Source organism: Scaptodrosophila lebanonensis, unplaced genomic scaffold, assembly GCF_003285725.1.
Source record: "Scaptodrosophila lebanonensis strain 11010-0011.00,11010-0021.00 unplaced genomic scaffold, SlebRS2 tig00001415-arrow-pilon, whole genome shotgun sequence".
NCBI lineage: Eukaryota > Metazoa > Arthropoda > Insecta > Diptera > Drosophilidae > Scaptodrosophila > Scaptodrosophila lebanonensis.
The window spans coordinates 7,882,659-7,906,515 of NW_022060742.1; the positions used below are offsets into that span (position 1 = coordinate 7,882,659).

General features: G+C 36.1%; 1 protein-coding gene across 1 annotated transcript in view; it reads right to left on the reverse strand.

Annotated features, from left to right (window-relative positions):
* Positions 1 to 23,857, reverse strand: part of LOC115632403 (junctional adhesion molecule A) — a 150,145-nt gene that overhangs the window by 50,609 nt on the left and 75,679 nt on the right. Inside the window, exon 3 of the mRNA XM_030529538.1 lies at positions 624 to 844. Coding sequence (XP_030385398.1) covers positions 624 to 844 — 221 coding nt within the window. The remainder of the gene's footprint in view (positions 1 to 623; positions 845 to 23,857) is intronic.

The window sequence follows — 23,857 nt, forward strand, 5'->3', positions numbered from 1 at the left end:
AGAGGTTCAGGCAACCTGCTGCTCGCCTGTTGTTTTCGAGACCCAGCAATTATAGCAGATAAACAAAGACAAAAAAAATCAATAGTCCCTCCACTCTTTCTATAAGAAAACAAAAATTTGGAAGCGTCTTTTGCAAGCAAATAGCTGAAGAAAGGCAAAACAACTTAATGCCAAAAGTTAAGTAAAAACTGGCACAGCATGACACAAAACAATAAGAGACAGAAAAATGTGTATACTCGTATACACGTACTTGTAGAAGAAAAATTTCTGTTTTCCTATAGGGTGTGTGGCATGAAGAACTAATTAAAAAATTTGCAGCCATGCTCAAAGTTTCATTCGAAGCTTTTTGCCTTGCATGCCAACGGGGAATTACATTTTCGACCAAGGTGGAAAATCAACGGCAAACTATGAGCTCCAAAGTTAAGCCGCACCATGACAAACACACGGCAGCGGCAGACAAAAAAGATGGGGTGCTGGTGGTGAAAGATGGGGGGAGGGGGGTCGAAAAACACTGTTGGCACAGACACGCGGCAATGTCCCAACTTCAAAAGCCGCCACCGAGCACTGCACGGCACGGCACGTCGCTTATGGGAACTTTCTCCGCAACTCAACTCTCTACTCACCGTTTTGTTGCCCAAATTGCGAACGCGACAGCTGAGATAGGCTGACTTGCCCATGAGCGCGGTCACATTGCGAGGCGTGGAGGGATCAAAGTATGGCTCCATCCATTTTGGATGCGTGTAGGCGGCGGTGGGCATGGTGGGCATGCTGGTCGATGTCGTTGTCATTTCGTCTAACGAGTTATAGCCCTCAATGGGTCCTTGTACGCCACCATTTGTCATATCTGCAAGCAAACCACAAGAAGAGAGAGAGAGGGAGTCAGAAATTGGAGCTGCAGTTAAGTACAGTCATGCTTCTGATAAAGAAATTCTTGCTATTTATTTAAATGTGGCTATTCTTTTTTGTAAACACAGCATTCAACTACTTTATAATAAATTTGCGATGGCATAGAAGTTAGTTTCATATTTTAGAAGTTAGTTTACATTTAATGATTCAACTATTTTCCTATATCTATTCTTTTCTTATGATATGAACAACAGACTCGATTACTGGCTTCGATTTATATAAAACTGAGCGGGCTATCCAGAATTTTTATTTATTAATTACTTATCAAACTCTATTCGATGTCAAATATTTTTATGATTGTAAAGCAATATGACACTCACATTGCAAACTTTTTTTAGAAATACAAAATATTAGACTGTATTTATAAATAATTAGACACCTTTGTTACACATTTCTCTTTTCAATAGGTTGTCAAGAGTACAGCCAATTACTTTATCTTTCAAAAGGCAAATCTTGGATTGAATTAAAATATTTTCTTATTTCAAAGAGAAAGAAATTATTTATATTAAAAATGCTTTAAATCTAATCCTTTAGTAATGATGCTTATTTCGTCTTGAGGAAAATTTATTTTTGATAGCCTTGAATTTTAACTGTTAATATATGATTTCAAACATTTATTACATACAAATAAGATAGTTAAAAAATACTTAAATGTGTGTATCAAGTGTTTGAATCAGGCTTTACATAAGTAATTTAATACCAACTATTTTTTATAACTATGAGAAAAATTATATTAAATACTTGTATTTCATCTGTAGCAAATATTTTTCGGCTTTTTTCGGCTACTAATTTCATTTGAATACCACCCTTGAGACAAATACTAATAATGTCTAAAATGTTTTTTAGAGGAAGAGGAAACACTATTCTGGAGTTTGAGCTTCAGAAAAGTTCGCTTTTGGAAAGTTGAACTGTTGCTGTTTCATTGTTGTTGTTGTTGCCGGAAAATGAAGTCAAAAGGGCTCTAAATTTACGTGTGCACGGACCGTGCTCACACTTTTATCTTTATGCCATGAGACACACCAACATGAATTTAAAAACTCAACGTCAGTCGTGTAACATACAAAAAGTCGCTCAGAAATTGCTTGCCTTATTTTTATTTTTCCTTTAAATGTGCGCTGCGACAACTTTGTACTGCAATTGCTGAAAAAGCTTTGAAATGTACATTTAAATTCATCAGCTGCGCTGAGACGTGTTCCATGCGCTTGACTTTGAGTTGAGTCACCTTCTAACCGGAAGAGGAGCAGCAACAACAACTACAACCTTGTGCACTTGACTGTCAAAATCACTTTTAAATACACTCGTCATGCATTCGTCATCTCAGTGACGAGAAGCGTGCTCGTCCGCTTGGGTTTGCCATTCAGTTTGGAGCTGCAGTTAAGCGCCTTGTGCATAGCAAGCTGGCCCCAAAAACTTTGCTCATTAAAACAGTTTTGTGGTCGAAGGTATGTGAGCCAACCTCTGCCTTTAGTCGCCGCCATCTATGCGTATTTGCGGTACAATTCCTATGCCTTTTACTTAGTTTCAATTAGAAATGGATGGTACATACCACATTTGCGCAACTGAATGCTTTTGCATTTAAGAGTGTTGGGGAGAGGTAGGGACTCCGAATTTCAGAAGAGATGTGATGCGTGATAATGGACTTCAAAAATGTACCGAAATGAAACCATCATGTAATTCCTTCAGTGCAATATCGATATATCAATCGATGTGGACGTTTTAGAAAAATAGTTTGTCAACTAAAATATTTGTAGCGTGACAACATGTAATCGTAAAATATGTTATTATGTAGGTCATCAAAATAAGTTATTATTTTGAAAATGTAAGCGGAGCTAAGCCGTTTTGTCAATGCTCCAGTAGGACGATTATTACTAATAAAAATGTAAATATGCAAAAAAAAACTATAATTCCATTATTTTTAAAAATATAACTAAACTATGACTTTACATGCATTTACTTCTTGGTTGTAAGAGTGAAAGCACAGCTGAATTGTCATTTTCAATCATTTAAATTCGACCACTTTAATTAATCATTCAAAAACGTGTTGTGCGTGAGTGTGGGCGTGAGCGATCGTGAAAACACATCCCCAACTCGAAGAGACAACGGCTGCTGTTCAAATGGCAACGAAGCCAGCACCCAAAACGTAGACGAGCTTCAACATACGGCAGGCAGCCTTCAAGTGTGTGAAGTGTTTGCGGTTGGCAAGAGCATACACACAGGCACATACAGGGACTCTAGGTATGTGTGTTGCATGTACTATATGTTGGCAGAATTGTGTCATTGCTTACATCACATGGCATTCAAAATGCACACATATCGAAACACACATCTTTAGAGACAGGCAGAAGGCGAACAGCAAAGGCAAGCCGCAAGTGTATCTGTGTGACAGTGTATGGTTATGTATGTGTGTTTGTGCATATGTGTGTCGGCTCATGGTTATGCAAAATATTTGCACTCAAATCATATTTCAAGGATTAAAACTTGCATTCATTCAGAAAACTGTTTTTCCACTTGCACGCCTCACCAACATAACTTCGGCTTCATTAAACAAAAGGGCAGCCAGCATCTAGAAGAGGAATTTGGTGGACCTACTGTGGGCAACAGGTCTTCTTTTCCTTCGCAAAAGCTGAATTACGATTTTATGATTCATTTCACTTGTTAAAAGTTGCCCTTTAAAGCTCTAATACACTGTTTGGCACAAAGGCATACGTAATTATAAATATGATGGACTTATCTTTTGATTATTACAAACAAAACTAAGAGCCTTATTAAGTATCAATCTGTACAATAAGGAAGTCCTTTGTAAATAAAGTTTTTGTTCTTATTTGATAAATTTTTTGATGCGATGGATTTAAAAAAAAAACTGAATTAATCTCAATTCTTAACTAAAAGCGAACTAAAAATTCTAAAACTGAGTGGAATACCAATCATTTAGAAACTAAAACATATTTTAAGACAGGGCGTAAAATATATTTTTATTGCCATGTGTGAAAAACAATGCTAACATTAATTTAAATTGGCATTTATTTGGATGAATCATTATTTTTAATTTTTAATAAGTTGACAAGATGATGATTTAATATTGAAGGTAAAATACAAATGATACTAGCAAGAATATAATCAATTAAAAATTAAAACTAATAAAGCCAACCTAAAAATAAAATGTAACCATAAAAATATGAATAAAAATATGCTAATAAATCTTAATGTAATAAGGGAAGCTTACATTAGAAAGGCTAGTCAGATGTTAGGGATCTAAATCTACATAAAATTAAGTTTAAATTAAACTAAAATAATTGTAAATCATTCTGAAATTGATGTGGAAGCAACAGCATAACTTTATTTAAGAAAACCCCATCAGAAACATGCTTTTCACACAAGTAACCTTTCGAAATCGGACAACCTTAAAGCTTTATTTAATACAATTAAAATCTCACAATCCCAAAATCTGATTTTTAAACCCACTGTAGTCTCTGACTGCTTTAGGGAGTTTTTACATGATGCAATTTTAAGCTCAATATTCGTAGTGCTTGTGTGTGCATTTGTGTGTGTGTTTGTGTGTGTGTGAGTGGGCTTAAATGCACATTGATCAACCAGCTGTGCTCGTTACCCGCATAAGTATGCTACAAAATATTGAGCATATTTTTAAGGCAATCAAAGCTTTTGAAATTTAAATATGGTGTTCAAGAACTGCAATTAAGCTTCGGCCAAGGCTTAAGGTATGTGAAAAATTCAATTGCTTGCAATTGTAATTTACGAGCCAGGCTAAAAGCTTAAAATGCTTGCATATACGGGTATGGGTGGCGGGTGTGTGTGACATGTGTTGGCATTTGCTTAATCATTACGCATGCCCAAACCCAATCTCACACTATGCCTCGCCCACAAATGACTGACAGACAGTCAGTCAGTTGGGCCAGGATCTGGGCCTGAGTCTGAGCCGCCTTTGCCATTTCACACAATGACTTTGCATGCTCGCGCTTAATTTTCGTCGACGGCAGCGTTGAACAATTAAGAAAACTTTTGTAATTTTCACGCTTTTGTTTTGCCACATTTCTTATTTCTTTTTTTTTGTTCTTTGTGTGTTCCCTTGTCGTTGGCGGCATCATTGTTGTTGGTTCGTTGGCTGGCTGGTTGGTTGGTTGGTGTGGCAAAATTCGTGCGGCTTCGCGGGTCTGATGCTGCTGTTTAAATGATGCGTAATGTGCAACACTTTGAACTCAAAGCTCAATGAATTTCGATGCCTGTTTGCCTACAAAACGGAGAGATATGCTTGGGGAGTGGTGTGTGTATATATGTGTATCACTTTGAATGCCACGCGCGCGCAAATTGGCTGCTTATGGGCTAAAGACTTAAGCACACTTAATTGTGTTTTATGCTATTGAATTTGCTGCAAGCTTCATTGCCTCTCCAGTAATTAAAAGTCAACATGCATAAATACATATGCTTATAACTAAAATACTTGTATACACAGAAAAAATAAAACATTTTCAGAACAAATTCATTGGGCTTCAAATTAATATGAAATAGGAAATTAGGGAATAAATAAATTTAGGTTGCTTCAATTTCATTTTCTAAAAGAAGTTTTGGGGTTTTTTTTTTATGTTTATATATTCCATTAGATTATTTGTTTCAAAAAATTAAAGATATATTATTTTAATTTCTTTGTAGCTTTTGGAAACATTTTAAAATATTTTCGCTAGGTCTTTAGTTGATAATGCATGAATAGGGTATGATATTTAAAAAGCTAATATTCCTACTAAATTTTAATCATCCGCCGCTTATAGAATTTCTCTGAATTCTTTGCAAAAGATATTCTATGATTCTTATCTTTCTCGATATTTGTCGATTATTTCAAATCATAACAAGTTATAAAATCTTCATCGTGATGTATTTTTTTCTGTGTACATATATTAGCTACTAACACATAGGGTGTGCATGTGTGTGTCAGCAGTCAGAGAGCAACGACAAATTGGCATTGAGTTGTTGCGTGGCACTCACATTCTCGTCCATTTATTTCTTGCTAATGCAACATGACGCGTCTTATTTTGATTGCCATTCGAAAGAATGGAGAGGGGGCGGAAGCAAAATGAAGTTGGAGGAGTAAGTATTCCTGGAGCGAGCGCCCGCATGAGTAATGATGCCTTTTGACATTGTCTAAGCGGTTTCATGCGTGCAATCGTGAGTTGGCCAAAAATCAAATGTAGGAGCCAACACCTAAATGAATGAGTGCCTTCATTACCTTTCCAGTTGCCAATGACAGCATTTAAATGTAATATAATATTGGGAGCTTTTCTAGCGCGCTCAAATATGCAACAACACCTGGTGGCTGACAACCACACTCAACCACACTCAACCACTTCATCAGCCACCCAGTCACTTACCCATTCATTTATTTATTTATGTCTCTGGGTGTGGAGTGCAATGAGCAGCTTTTGTTGCAGGGCGGACCTTGAGCATTGGTCTGCTCACTGGTTCTGGGACTGGTGTTGTGGTGGCTGCCATTGCGGCTGCCATCTTAATTAAGCTTAAATGATGCTGCAAAATTTATTTCATTTCGCACTCGAGCATCTTGTCTATAGAACACACGACATGCATATAAATTATCCACGCAAATTACAGAGCACAAATTGAAAATGTGGGTGGTGTTCCTTGCCACCAGGCGTTGCGCCACAACAAGAAACGAACCGAAACGACATCAGCAGGTATATCGATGCGTGTGTATGTGTGCATACGCGTATGGGTGTGGTTGGGGATGTGGCAGTTGCTTTTCCTTTTTCCCTTCTCTTCCTTATTTTTCGCTGTCATATATCAACGTGTTACCTTATATTCATAATTATTTTTAATGCTCATTATTAATAAGCGTCAAACGAACCATCGACGAAAAAAGTGTGAAGGCTTTACGTAAAGGCTGTAGGTTTTTAACTCTTTACATGTTCTCACTTCGTTAAGCACACACTTAAACAAAATATCCTGATTGAACTGCAGAGTTCAAAAATCAAGTTGAAACGTGAATTTGTTTTAAAAAGAATAAACTTCATTTTGATTATGATTATGTTCATGGCCCGTATTTAATCGATAAATCGTTTTTAAATACAAGTGAAAACATTCAGAAATTTAATGCAATAATTTGATTATGAATTCGTTTTTAAATACAAGTGAAAACATTCAGAGATTTAATACAATAATTTGATCATGAATTCTGTTTCAAAGTCCAGCACATTGAATTAATTAGCTAGCAAACTGTTTTCTTTGTTTGCAATTCTAAGCAAGTTATTCACAGTTTTCTGTTCAAAGCATTGTAGTTTTATTAAAATATCCTTTTAATTCAAATTGTTAAATTAAATTTAGCCCAACATTTTAATTTGTACAAAATGAGTCCATTTATCCAATTTAAATCGCTAGCCAACAACACAAAGTCCATGCAAATATACTATATTCTTTTGTTTTCTCTTTGAATATTTTATTTATTATTTAAATGCGTGCTTGTTTTAGACTAGAAATTGGCTTGGGGCGATTAACGAAAATGCCGCCAATTTACACAATTTTCTTTTTAAATATTTTCATAAAAAATTCATCGAAATTATTTGTATACGGTATTTACTTTATTTGTTTATTTTAATGGAGTAGAGAACATTTACATATATTATTATACTCTTTACTAAATATGATAAGGGAGTGTACGTAAATCCTGAAGCGTTTGCAAATTCCGCTTAAAGCAAACTATTAGAAACATTCAGATCTGATGCTGCAAATATCGCCATAGTAATTCTAAAAAGAAGTTCTTAAGCGTAAAAACGTGCATGCAACTATGCTAGAAGGTGAAACTTGCTCTATGCGTATATTGCTTGACGGACTAGTTTCCCAGCTTATGAAATTTGGAAATTAAAGCTGCAATATTATAGCATGGTGGCCCATCCGAGTACATGGTATAATATTACTTTGAACGTTGATTGACAACATTTTTGTTTCCCAAAATATTTGGTTGGTTTGGATGCTGCTGCTGTGTTGCTATGTTGTGTCAGTTTGTTTACTTTTGCCAAGTCAGTACTTCGCCTGCAAAAACATGCGATACGAAAGACGACAAGAACATATTTCTTCATGTTACGAAATATTCGTAAAATTTCATACAAAGTACTCATACATGGCAGAGACATGAACATGTATTTATGTATGTGAGAGTGTAGCATGAAGTGAAGTTTAAACAAGAAGTTGCCTGACTTGTCTGGCCCGACTTTGCTGGGCTTATCACCTAACGGAGCTGAGCTAACTTGGCTTGAAGCTTATGTATAATGAAGCATTGTTTGTTGCACAAAGTTTGGCCAAAATGAAAACACCACAATAGCCAACAGCAAATGCTAAGAAAAGCCAAGCAACTAGCTAACTGGCATCACAAAAACTACAACTTAACTTGTGTGTATATATGTGCGAGTCTATGTGTGTGTGTTTGCCTGTGCATGTCGGCAAAATATTAAAATAATATTTACAATAGCACAAGTGCTTCGCATAATGCATGATTATATGCTACTGCAGACATCAGACATCATGTTGGTTTTAAGCCAAAATAAGGAACCACATTGGCATGGACATGGCATTACATTTACAATTTGTAAGTTGGGCTGTCATTGCCTGATTAGAGCTTGAATGTCTATGTCGATGTCTGTGGCTGCTGCTGCTGCTGCCACTTTCAACAACATCGCCTTGAATTTATTAATGATCATCATAGATTTTCCAATCAGAATGTGTAATACTTTTCAGCTTTAATGGCCTTTCAGACCCAAGCACACAAACTTTCAACACACTGAGCGAACACAACCAACCAACAGCCGTTACACTTTTCCCTTTGCCGCTTTCTAGTCCCTTTTTCTCGACTCATGTGAATGAGAAAATCTATTCAATGGTTTGGAAAAGGGTCACTGGATGTCGTCCTCTCCCTAGTCTCTGACTGACAACCATAATAACACTTGGCAGTGGATTTGGCCAATGGCACGACAACGTCGATAAAAGAAGTACAGAAAATGCTGTAGAATTTTAATTGCGTGTGTTAATTTTTGGGTTGCCTTCCAATGTCGTTCGCAAACGCCTAAAAAGGGTCTGTCGCACATTTGAATTTATAGTTTCTGCCAAAAAGGAACGAGGGGCGGAATCTTGTGTAAATAAATGTCTCTCTGTGTGTTTGTGTATGTTGCCAATAAAATTTGCTGCGCATGTGGCAATAAATTTAAGTCGCAACGGTTTAATGTGCAAATTTATGTTTATTGACTAAAAAATATCCGGCGCACATAAGTAGGCAACAATTTTTCTGTAAACCTAACAGATTGAAATTAATTTGGATTTTTGCTTTAACCAATAGTGACACCAATACTACATACAAGCTAATTGTAATCTTTATAACCTGAAACAAAATTCAATCAATCAAGAGCAGCAACCGCAACGAAAACGACCAAAATAACAGCAACATCCACCACCTTTGATTAAAAGCCCAAACCAGACGACTCACTGCCCCTTCACCCAATACAACTCTCACTGTTTTTGCTGCTACAAACCACAGACATTTATGGTGCAAGTTTTGATTGAAGCATTTCTCAATGACCGATCACAAAGCACAAAATCAAAGGGTCGACCTACAGGGCGCACTCTCTTGTAGAAAACCAGCAAAAAAGAAAGTAAACAATCCATTAATTCATATTTGAAATCATGAATGACAAATTTCAAACTGTAAGCTATATAAGAAAAGCTTCAAATTTATTTAACTGTTTTCAATATAAAGAATTCAATCTTAATAAGCCAATATATAACTTTGAAATAAGTTTAGAAAAGAAAACTATTTATATTTTTTATTGTACCTAAACGTTTGCTAAAGAAATTAAAATACATTGAATCAATAAAAAACCATTCTCAGATACTTAGTGTTGTTGAATAAAACGTTATAGATGGATAATGAACTTAAAGAAAAAAACACAATAGCCATTTCCTGGCCTTGTGCATATCTGCATGCGAAGTTTGGTCACTCTGGGTTCCATACCCGCCAAGTCGCTTTTGAAACTTTCTTTTTTCTTATGGCCACATATAGCAGCTTCGATTTAAACTTAAAAACTTAAAGCCGAGCAACTTTCTTGCTTACTGATATCTGATTGCTGTGCGCACAAAAAAGTTGAATAAGCAGAAATACTCGATTTTTGGAACTAAGTTAATACTATAGTGAAAATCTCGTTTGAAATATTAATGTGGCTCATAACTTGCTTAAGTCATTTATATTGATAAACTTTATTTATAAACTTGCTTCGTTCTCTTTAAAGTGCATTTCCCTATTTTCATCTATCTGCGGACTTTTATTTTGAGACACACAAATAGATAAACCCATTACTTCCCTCTATTCCCAACATCAAAGCGTAGACAAGGTCAAGTGAAGTCTTTTGTACTTAAGGAGAGTTTTGTAAGCTCCTTGAGCTGCGAATGATGTGGGTCAGGTCTCATGGCAGATATTTAACACATCAACATTAATGCCGTCAGATTTATGATAAGGCTAAGCTGGGTTAATTAAAGGCAAGTTTTTTTTGCCAGACGACAATTGTCCAACATCAGCAGCATGCTAAATTTTGAGCAGATAAAACCCTTCATTGGCCGTGTGAACAACAACAACCTAAATGATATGTAATATGTATAAAATATAATTTATAAAGTAGCGAGAAAGCAGGACTTTTATGGGCCTCGCAGTGCTGACAACATTTACAGCATACGTTTTTCTGATTCGAAAATATTATTGTACGAGTTGGTAGTTCATTTTATCAATTTGACACTGCATGTAATCTCATATATTATTATTTGCAATTGTTTCGAAAACCGCAGAAGGCAAACTGCATGGCATATAATATTTATGTTACTGTTTTTGCCAGCTGTCCATTTTGGTACCTCAACAATAAAATATTAAATTGCAAATTTTACAAACAGACACACACACAAAAACACAATAGATTTGAATTGGTTTTTTGTAATATTTATAAAGAACTCACAGCTGTTGTTAACAAAATGCAAGTGTAAATAACTTACCATAAATCACTTTTAAATAATTTAGAATATTGCAAAAACTGCTGGCAAGTGCTTCCAACTATAGAAGCTCTACCGATTTACATGCATAAGTCAGTGTGGTAGGACTAAATTGGTGCGAGATTAGAGAATGGAGAACGAATAATGAAGAAGCAAAAAAGGCGATTCCAATGACCAAACTAACGCCAAAGTCAGCTGCAGGTTCAGCTCTTCTAAGCCATGCCGTACATTGACAGAAACACATGTCGCTCGCGCTCAACGATTTGATGCCAAGTTAAAACTGGCCCCAAATTGAGCGTCAACTAGTTGGATGGCACATAAAGCAATATTGCAAAAATGCTGGCTGATTTTTTTTTTCAGCCTTTGGCTTTTGAGCTTTGCACACACACTCGTACTAACATGTTGCGATTTTGTAATGGCTGAGCCCGCGAAAGCTTCACTTTAGCGTCACGAATTCGCTGGCAGATCCTTGAAACGTGCTGGTCACACTGATGGCAAATGGCATGGCATATGGGAGGGGGCTTGACTGGGTGGATGGCTGATGTGGTTGATACGGAGTGGCTTACACTTTAAGAACTAGCCGCTATATGCATACGCAAAAGGATCGATTTAAAGACAACCACTACTTTTTGCAACAACAGCAAACAGATTAACTGTGAGTCTACATATATATACAGTTACGAAGGAGGGTTTAAAATTATAGCTTTGGCGTTTTATAGTATCGAGAAACTTCTTCAATTAACATTTTAGTTCAAAATCAATTACGTAATTCTTACTTCATCACATTTCTTAAAATACAATATTAGACACAATCAGATAATCAGCATGAAACTAACAATAAATTAAACTATATTCAAAAAAACTAAGCTAAAAATATGTCTAGAACAAAAAGGTATGTTTTAGTAATATAAGAAGCTATGCAGCACCTCCAGCAAACCCTCTTAGGTAGTTCTAAGTCTTAATTGAGCAATTGAGTTTAGAAGACGTGAATTTTATTCCTGACAGCATTATCCATAATTATTAAGTATTGCATTATTTTTTGTTTAAATTTTCAGACGCTAATAAAAACAGAAATTTGAAGTAGAAAATTAAAGCAAGATCACAATCTTTTTAAGGAATCATTACATTAAAGGTGCATGTTCAGTATAGATTCATTTAATTTATATCTGCAAGCCTGGCATTACTTAAAAATTGAATAGTTTTTCTTAAATAATTTTAACACACATTCGTTTTCAAATATATTTTAGTTTTGAAGACTTGAGTTAATAAATTTGTAGTAATTTGGCAAAAATATTGGCCATTATTTATCGAACAGCCCTCGCCAGCATAAAAATGCACATTGCCAGCAACCAACTTCCTCCGTTTGCTGTACGCACGTTGCTTGATAAAGTGGCCCGTACCAAGTTGCCGAACAGTGGTACAAATAATAATTGAATTAAAACAAATATTTTTAGCTTTTTTAAATGTAAAACACTTTAGCTAACTTAATTGGTAATCATAATTGATCTCTCTGATACTCTTTTAGAATTTCGATGAAAGTTTGATATTTATTAAGAAAGTTTCTCTTTTTATCGTAAAGAGCTGACTGAATTTAAAATGTAAATCAGATGACTTGGAGGCACATAAAATTAACTATACGGGTCAGATCTTGCAGATTCCGATACCTCGTTCTTATCATACCTTAAAGGTACTTATTCTGGAACATCTTGAAAATTAATCAAAACATTTATAAATCATATAAAAATATGTTAAATTAATCACAAAGATTATAGCTACATCACAAAAATACCAATTATAACAATGTATAATAAAAAATATCAGATTACGTATTCTCAGTTACAATTCAAATAAATGCTAGTCTCTTTCTTCCATAAAATTTAAGTTATTAAGTTATTTACATATATTTTTTAAGTTATTTTAAGGTTTTTATATTATAGCAGAAATATTTGAATCGGATAGCTTTAAATAATCTCTAACTACGTAATACTTTATAATAAATAATCAACATTTTTATAGAGCAAATGTATAAATAAATAATTAGCTATCTGTGTTTCTTCCATTAATGTAATTTACAATTTGTAAATTTATTTTTGTCCAACAATTTTTCTTTTATGAACTTCAACTTAAAATGCTACTGTTCTAGTAGTCGAGTCATTTTTTCACTTTATTTTATACAACGTAGACCACTGTGCAGGCCCCCCGTTCTCAAACCTATGGCAGCTTCTAGCTCTGCTTTGATTGAGAGCTACCCTAGATGGCCGCATTTGAAATTGAGTTAAAACGTAGCAAATGACTTAAAAGTGCCAACTATGCTGTGCTTAGCCATGTGTTTGTATTAGTCAGTCACACACACATACACACGTACTGCTACCACTACAAATGTTTTGTACCACACACTTACATAGTGGCACTTAGTTATGTTCCAGACAAGAGATTCTCCGCAGGACGTGCACAATCATTGCGTCAGTCACGTTTTGAATTGAAGAAATTCATCAGACAATTTCGCTTGTCACATACACACACTCACAGATATATATATATATATATACCGTCTGCTTTGGCTGCCTCGACTTCCCTTCTGCTCCACCTTCGCTCATTTGTTGGCGTTAGCTTAAGTTTCTGACTGCGTATGCAATTTGTATTCCGTTGACTATATTCCTCTGTTTGTGGCGCCACCTTCAAGGAGAAGCAACAGCAGCATCAGAGGCACCACTAGTGGCAGCAATAACATCAACGACCGCATTAGTGGCGGCAGGCAGAGTCCCAGATACGAATTGATTGAATTAAATTGAGATTTTTATGTGTGCATGATTTCATTAATAAACAGTAGGAATTGGCGCTATTGCTACTGCGACCGGGTGAGCAACATTCAGGCGTAACATTTTATTGTTTTAAATTGCAATTTATGCATACTTTGTATGCGTTTCTCTCTGTGTGTGCGTGTGTGTTTGCTGTCAAATGCAGCGGAATGATAGATTTAAAACAATTTGATAGCATGGTTTGGGACTCTTAATATCGAGTATTAAATATCGCTGATGCATGCCAAAAATGTTTCAGATATTATAAATCCATTTGGAATTTATTAATATAGTTTGGATGTGTTTGAAATTATGCCACGATGTGGGATTTATTTTGGAATTACAATTGAATCGGATCTGCGAATAATAACTATGCTGCATTTCTTTATTAATTTTAATACAACGTTATGCATCGCTTATGTGTATGTATATGTATCGATTTGTCTGACTTACAAAAATTTAAATTAAAACTATACTATATCAAATATTTTAAATTTATTTTGAAAAATTGAGCGCATTTTTATGCAACCTAGTGGTCTGTCTCTCGTTGAAAGCTCATCGTCAAAATACTTTTTAATTAGTGAAAAGCGGAATACAAGTTGAAGACTGAGCCGAATCAGTAATGATGCAATTTAAAACCAAACAAAGAAGCAAAATAAATGCCGTCTTTCATTTCTTTCTCAGTCTCTTTGAATGTCCTTCTCGTTGTAATGACTTTAGTATTTAATTGGTTGTGGAAAGCATTCTTTTTTCATGCCATTGTAGCTGCCTTTTACTGGCATACATATGTGAGCGCATACTTCACACATCGCTGCGCTGGCACTTACATAACTTTTCGCAACAGCAGGAGCATCCACAGATATTATTTAAGTTGTAATTTAATCAAATAACAGCTGTGCTGCCACTCTGTCAAATTTGAAGTAAGGTTGAGAGCAGACAATAAATGGCCAACAAAATAAAAGTTCACAATGCAGTGGTAATTACAAACCGTCGAACCTTATTTGTGCTGCCAGTCGAAATTCACTTACAGGCGGTCCGAGCCTGCTAGCCATCTAGCAGCAGAAACCGAAGCAGCAACAACTACAGCTACAATTGCAGTTGCAGTAGCAATATTTGAGTGCCTGGCACATGTTGACGCCATCCGACATGCCAGATGTGTGGATTCCCAGAAATCTAGAGGGGTGGGGTTGCGGGTGGAGGCAGGTGTGCGATAAAAACCAGAACTACTCACAACTGGAGCAGCAGCAAGAGCAGGAGCAACAACATCGACAGCAATGCCAACGTAGCTCTGAGAGCTTAATGTAAAGCAAAATTCCCGCAGGGATTGGTTGGGATGACTGGCGTACCAGGATATCTGCTTGGATTGTTGGTTGCTCGCTTGGTTGCCTGTGCAGTGCAGTGTATGAAATATTTGTTTCTTTCTTTCTGTTTTGTTTACTTTTGTTAACATTTTTCTTCACCTGCCGCTGTTGCTGGCGTTGTTATAAATTTTAGCAGTAACATACCCACACATACACACACAAATAAAGGGTGTTTCAAATGGCATGCAAAATTTGAACTTTGCGAAAGCGAGCAACAACAGTTTGTAGTTTTTTAAAAAAACATTCAACACTTGAAGTCAAATTTGGCATGAGAGCGCATTAATTATATTTTTAACAATAAAAACCTATTCTCACAGCAGTATTCTTATTGGGTCCCAACCAGTTTCCGGATTGCTTGAAATCTATTCAATTTTTAAAATATGACTAAGCATTAACAAATGTTTTGAGATTTTTTTCTTTTTCATATTTATATTTATAAAATAAATATAAAATATAAAATAATGGTAGCGCCTAATATCTACTCAGAAACGTACTCACATTGTGGGATACCTGCTAGATCGTTGATTTATACCAGGCCCCTTTTATAATAATTGAATACTAAATATTACCAATATATTCAATATTACTTAAAGGAAAAACATATTATGAGATTAAATTAATGGCTTTATGGCATTATGGGTCTTTTTTGAATCAGAGAAGCATCTAACCAAATTTCTTGATATTGGAGAACAGAAATATTTGAAACACCCTTTAGATTCGTACGTGTGAGATAACATGAGAGCCGAGGCAGAAGCTGAGGCAGTGGCTGAACCAGACTGCAGTATCTCTTGGGGCAACTCAAAGTGGAAATGTTTGCCTTATTAGTACATTCAGCAGTAAAAATGTGTTAATCTATAAACGTGTAAGCTCGTAAGGATGTATGAGTATGAAACTTTTTCACGCCTGCATGCGAGCATATCTTGTATATATGTATACAAGTATATGTGTGCTCTAGTACCTCTGTGTGCGTGCATGTGTGTGTGTGTGTGTGTGTGTGATGGTGCACTATGGTATTTTACGTTACCTCCGAGACTTGCCAGATTTCAGCACCGCCCATGCGCACCAGCGCCGTGCTCTTTAATGAATTTATCGCGTGTTGGGACTCCACATACGCCATGTATGCCCCGCGTCATGGCAAGTACAAGGACACGGCACGTACGCCGCGCCCCCGCCCTTGCTGTTAACGTTCCCGTTACCGTTACCATCGCCACGCCCAACATTCAACATTGAACGTTAAACACACCAACCGACGATGGCATCGTCGCACGCAAGTTGACTGACTAGTTTAAAGCATGCAGCTTGTTTCATTAAAACTATGTACTTTTAATGTTTATAACATACTCCCCCAACACCTTCCCCCAACCTCCACCAACTGCACCTGATAGAACGTTGTCACACACTTTGACAGCTGTTGGCGAACTCGAACTCATGCTGCCATCATTCCCGTGCACCCACAGTGGGCTATAAGTGGTATTATAACTTCTAAACTGTTGGGATGTCATTACATAAACTAGTGTATTTTATTAAGTTCTGCTCGATGCAGTCCTTGTTTGAGCAAACGTTTTAATGGATATAAAGAAAATTTAATTACGTGAACTGTAGAGCTGTTTGGAAGAAAGTAAAGTATTAGACATAGACATGTCTTGCACACAATTTTTTTAATGCACATTGCCAAAAAATCAATATTTTAGCTGGAAGTACGTTTTAGTTTAAAAACAGTGGTACTATATATATATATATAGTATATATTTTTAATTGAGAAAACAAATATTTTGTGTTTGCTTATAAGTATACCCACATTGTAGTATGTAATTATAATTGGTGTGTAAGTTTTTAGGACCCCTAAGCCAGAATGGTAGATCATACGACTATTGGTTTGTCTATTTCAATCACTACTTTCAGAGCTTTCATTAAAAAAGCACTAGCATAAAGTTCAAAAATAGTTTTTGAATCAACAACTTTTGACTTTGTGGTGTTTTTGTACCTAATGGTCTTGCATTACTTATGAGTCATCAAAATAAAAGAATGAAAAGCTGAATAGTGATCGTCTTAAAACAGTGGAAAAATAACTTAAGCGATAACTTCCAATGTTTTTTATTACTTTTAAAATATTTTTTTTTTATACATAAAAGCTTAAAACCACAATTTCCCTGGGGGTCAAATTTTGTCAGCCCATTGCTTAATTCTCACTTGCTCAATTAGTTGTGAATACATATGTTTATACAGAAATATATGTACAGTCTGGTTCTCAAAAACAGTATTCAAATATTTATATTTGTAGCATTCTTATGTTTTTCCTAAGAAATCATCACAATTTGCAATTGTGTACAAGGACGGGGTGAATATTCATCAGTTTGCGACAATTTTCCGCAAACAGAAATTATTACCTCAAAGCGTTCCAAAACGTTTGCTATATAAATTTTACAAATTATATCATATTTTGTTGTGAAATAAAGGGAAGGTTGCCTGCAATGATGGCTGTTACTGAAGTGTTAGTTATATTTGCTACTAGGTATAAGAAAAGAGCTTAAATTTCCTTTTTCCTGGATCTCATGCTGCTAAAGCTGCCTTTATTGCCTTACCCGTACACATTCAAATTGAGTTTGGCCCATAATTGAATGAAGTTCCACTGTGCCTTGCCACTAGGTAATACTGTTCATGGCCATGATGAAGTTGTTGCATGCATATGATAGCAGTGGCAGGCAACAGCAGGCAAGAGGAAGCAGGAAGCTCTTTGTGCGTTTGCCTTCATGTAAAACATTAAAATTTGACAGCTTTTAATGTGAAAGGCGCGCACTTGCAGCTGCCGAAATTGCCGCTATGCTGATGACAGCCACAAGGGATAGGCAAGCAGGCAGGAGGGGATGGCGAAGGCGTGATGAGAGCCTGGCTATGAAACGCTTTTTATGGCTGTCTGCATTTCGCATGTAGCAAGTTAACAACGTTCATGCCTCTGCCCATTCCCATGCCCATGCCCAGTTGTGGCCACGACACTCATAAATCATCATGTGTAACAAGAAATGTTACTTGCCAGGGCTATTTGGAAAGGTTTGGACAAGAGGGGTCTGAACATAAAGCCACTGATGCAACAAGATTGAGCACAATGGGAAATTAGATCCAGCCAGTTGTTGGCAGTAGGAAGGGGCCAGCTGGCAGTTTGGCAGCCGAATTATTGTTTTCCAATTAATAAATGTCAATTACGTTTGAATGAAAAAGAAGGTCCACTGCAATGCATGCTTGCACCAATTGCAATCGTTGTTGCAATATGCTTGCACGCTGAACCGCAGTAGGGGTTTTGCGCCAGAGATGAAAGTTAGAAAAGGGTCATCATTGACAAAAACTCACGACTGCAAATAATTTCAAGTTAGTAAAACATTTGGTTTGATCGCCCTAAAACACCAATCAGAAAACTCGAAATGTATGTGTACATCAATTCGAGATTATAAAACACATCTGCAACTTCCAAATCAAATCACATACATATATCACTATTCTGACTTCGAACTTTTCATTTATAAGCATTGTCATAAAGTAAATATTTTGTAAAACCGACTATAAAAACTGACAAACAAATATTGTCTGTCAAATTATTAAATTAAATACCTCCAACTTGAGTCCACAAAATATCGAAAAACAATAATTCAAATAATTACCTTTAAACATACAGTATTCTAAAATTTGTTTATATTTTAATTTGATTGAGTTATGCTTTCTTAAATAATAACCAATCTTCTTACAAAACAATTCTTTTTTAATTGGAAAAATGTATTAGAAATGTATACTACAATTTTTTTTTAAGAAAATAAATACAATTTTTATTATATTATTTTAAAACATCATTTAATTATTTATTCTTTTGTTGTATTATTTTTATTGTATTATCCCAAAACATTTGTATTATGATTTTCATTTACTATTTAATTTTACAAGTAATATATGTATATTTTTGAATTTCTCTTTGAGTAATATTTAAGAAGAACATGGTTGAATTAGTAATTAGAATTCACATTTTAAAAATATATTTTTTAAGAAGCGTGATTGTGAGAGCAATTCTTCCTCACTTGCACATCTATAGTCTGCACGCAGAAATTAGGGAGCCAGATTGTTGGTACGAGTATTGTTGTCATTGCTGCTGTCATCTTAAACAAACGACATGCTCGTCGCTGTTGGGGGACAATCTGCTCTCATATACAAGCATGCAAACTAACATACATATGTGCATGCCCCTATATACATCATCTACACTAAATGTACATATGTATGTACAAGTATGTATGTACGTCAAGCTGATGTTGGCCGGCGTCGCTCGTAATGAAGCATAATGACCGCCGGCAATGTGGACACTGCAACTTGTTTGTACATGTATAAGTCGTATGAGTGTGTGTGTATGTGTGTGCGTATATATGTAAGCAACATATGTAAATGGAATTTGTAAAAACTTTGCACAGTTTTATGAATTGACAATGATTTCATTTTCAGTTTGTTTGACAGAGCAGCAGCAGCAGCAGCAGCCCGTAGTGTCTAGTTCTGTACAAGTATATTGTACAAGTATAAATTTGTACGAGCGAGTGTGAAGCGTATGTGAGTGTGTGGCAATGTGTGTGAGTGTGCGAGTAATGAAATTCTGTACTTTTATTTACTTTATGGCATATCAAGTAACACCCCACTTCCACATACGCACTCACCCCCCAAGCAACCCCTTTCCATTGTTGTTTCTTTTGCATTCGCTTTGGCCATAATTGTATTCTCACATTTTTGCTTTAAAAATTTCGTCCGTTGTTGCTTTTGGCTTTGATTACTTTTACGGTATCATTTTTGTTTTGTTCTGGTTTGTTGTTGTAAATGCACTTGTTGTAATTGCAATTTACGTTTATTTGTGTGAGTGTTTTGCGCTTTTACGGGGTAAAGCTGTAGTGTTGTCCGATACACAGAAAACAAATTAAGAACATGTCAGAAATTCAAAATTGATTAATTTTCTCGAAAGCGAACGTAAAATTTTGAATGCATATATCAATTTGATCGAAAAGGTAAAAAGCAAAAATTGAATTGCAAATATGATTTTCGTAGTTGCAAATAGTAAGCAAAAGAAGTGCTCTTAGCCACGAACCACAAACGTTGTATCAAACAGAGCACATGAAAATGAAAAATTTTAACTGTTACTTGACTTGTACACCACTAGAAATTATACAGCTTAAAAAATGAATGAGAAGGCTAAAGCGATTTGGAAGACTTATGGATCAGATAGTCCGATATACTAACTATACACCAATTCGTAGAAAAAACATAAAGAAAATGTTCCAGAAATTAAAATTAATAGACATAAAATAATAGGCATTTCCAACAAGTGTTGGTTGGAAATTTCCAAAAATAACTATAAAGACATCCTGCGAATAGTTATGGAAATATTGTATTTTTCAATCAAGTAGAAATAAATTAAAAGCCAAAATAGGAAAAATCTATACAAATACATATAGTTTTACATAGTTTGAGAATTTCAGCGGACTCGTGAAACCGACTTAAACATTTTTTATTAAAAACACACTTATTAATAAATCCAAATTAAGTCCCTCAAATAAAAACTACATCATGCATGAGTCACACAAAAACATATCACTAATCATGAGGCTTATATCATATTGATAAGGCTATTTCGATTTTTTCCTTACTGTGTAGGAAAGTCGTATGTTTGGCATACGTACGAACAGTTTCCTTGAAATTTCCGACTTAAATTATCACCAGCACTGAGCCGGTAGTTGAAAATTTGTGTGGCTGGTACAGCTACTGCTGCTGGTGCTGGTGTCGTGGTTCGTGGCTGTGTAAACTTTTGTGCACGTTTGGCAATAGGAGCTAAACACATATAGTACATACATATATACACAATACAAATACACAGACATGAGAGCAAAGGAAGCTGCAGTTGCATTGCACGTACCACATACATAAGGATTGGATTTTGTTGGGCTGCATGTTTGTGCGTCAGCCAGCCAGCCAGCCAGCCAGCCAGCCTGCCTGCCTGCCTGACTGTTTGAAGTTGTTGGCTTCCATTTGTGTTTCATTTTTGTTGCTGGCACTTTTTTGGGCGGGTGTTGGATTACAACTACACTCATGCACACACACACAAACATTCACACAATCACTCGAATACACACACCGTGTCGTTTATCGTAGTTGCATTAGAGCATGCCAAGTTTTAGAGGTAAGCGAGCGCGAGCTTGTTCTTTAGTGTGTGTGTTCATGTGTTATGCAATCACACTAATGCGCAGTTTACGGTTACACATACACACACACACACACCCACACACACGTAGAAACATAGATACATTGAGACACCTGAACAGGCTGGCTGAGCGCTTTTGTTAATGGTTCCCACGACAGCAACGACAATGCCACAAAAACACGCCTGACCACAAACGATGCTGGCAATGCTCTTGGCCACCATGGCGTATAAGCAACTCTGTACTTCAACTCTGTTTGCTCACCGCACACAGTACGCTCCGCCAACTCTAAGCGTAGTTTATTAATTGTTGCCCTTTCATACTCAGCATGCAAATAATTAATAAGGCTTGGCAGACACGCCCCTTCAACACGCCCACTTTGCTCGCATATTTAAAATGTTCGCCAATTTTTTGCCCATTTTAGTTGCCTGTGGCATTTCTGTAATAGCTGAGGAATTGTTTTCATTGCTCACTTGCACCTTATGGCACTCGGCCCCAAAAAGTACGCAACTCTTTTTTCTGTTGCTGTGTACAGTAAATACAAAGGGGCTAAGTTGTTGTTGCTGTTGCTGTTGCTATTGTTATTGCCATGGGCTCTGAACGACGTCGTCGGTTCACTTTTGGGCACATATTTTGTTTCAATTATGCGCAATTTGCATGTTGAGTAAATAAATCTTGGCATTGCCTGCCGGCGAGCTCGGTCAATGGTTGAGTGGGCGACCGGGTCGTCGTGCCTGCTGGCCCTGGTGCCCTCGATGCCTCTGCTGCCTGCCACTGAGTGTGTTATTTTTATGCATATGCATGGCACAATATGTATACATATATATAAATCATCATGAAAAGTGCATACTTCATTGCACAAACTCGAAGGTACACTGGGCCTGAATGCGTACAAAAAGATGACACTTTATTGGAAACTAGCTCTTGCAATTAAAAAGCACCTATTTTTGGGTGATATACCGATTCAATTTTAATTGGCCTTTTAATCGACGTTTTGGATACTACAATGCTAATAAACCAAAATATATGCTAACTAAATTCCCCACAAATAAATTACCTTAACTCGTAAGTTTTGCCTTATTTCCAAATCACTCTTTTTTCGCTAGAATTCGGTCACTAAATTTTACAAAATCATAAATTTTCAAAAAACCAAGAAACACATATTTTTATTTTGCCTCTTCTATCTATGGAAACAACCGCATTGAAATCAGACAAAAAGACATATAAAGGGTTAAGAATCCATTTCTCAAAATGCAACTGAAATTACAAAGTGAATATTTGAACATTTTTAAAAGCAATCAATAAGATGTTATTCTGTATTTTTTAAATCCCTTATTATAACCAATATCTTCCAATAACGTATTTATTTTTAACACCATCTCAACCAAAACTCAATCGTTTTAAAACTTTTGCATATGAACTAAATCGGATACTTCAATTCTGTTGATTTGATGGCTTACTTAAGTGAAAATATTTTTTAAATGCATATGATTTTCATTAGAAAATGAAGTTTCAACATATGCTAGTTTTTAAATTGTTATAAATAATAATAATTTTAAGCTAATTGATTGCATATATTTCGAAAATTTTATAAATTCATTGTTTAAGATACGAAATGTAAGCAATATAAGTAACCCGTTCTATCGTATTGTTTACAAACACCCAAATAGCGCCGAAAATAACTAAAAACAAAAAAAATTTTGTATTTTTCAAAGTTTTAATTAAGAAATGATTTTAAATTTGATTTCTAGCCAATGTGAAGTGGCAAGCATTGGTGCCACGAAAACAAAATAGGGCAAGTGTTGGGCTTTAAAATGCATGTTGTAGACCCCAGCGTTGCAACTTTAATGGAGGACCGTGTTAAACGTAAGTTATATGCACATTAATTTGCCTCGTTTCTCACCCCAATGCCAACACATTTGTCTTGCGTTGAAGCAGCAGGACTAGCAGCAGGAACTGTAGAAGGAGCCACGTGATAGCATCAACAAAAAGGGAAAAGGACAACGTTGAGCAGAGCATTTTGTCGCACATTACGCACACGCACAATGGTGCTAATAAATTAAAAACGAAAGCTAATTTCTGTAATTGCACACACTGCGCACACTTTAGAGGTGGCAGATTCAATGGCAGTGACATAAAGCGGCAGGGGCAGGGGCACAGGAACACACAAGCAACAGTAAATGACGCCAAGATGTCATTGTCAATTGGGATTGCTTAAGGCGCTGAGATTTACGCAATATTGCTGCCTTGGCGGTGGTGTTAGTGGCTGGCAAATTGAAGCCAACGAGCAGCACTGACTGCCTTAGCCCCTACCCTAACTCCAGAATCACAGCGCCAAAGTGGGGATGGAATGGTTTCTCAGTCAACTAGCGTCTTGTGGCTTCCGCAACTGAAGACAATGTCAGCTCTGTGATTTTTACACTAATTATATTATAAGAGAGTGGGTTGGCGCTTCCTTTACGAGTCTCTATTAAACACATATACTTGTACATGCATGTGTATGTATGTGTATATGTGCGTCTATGTAGTTGACTCC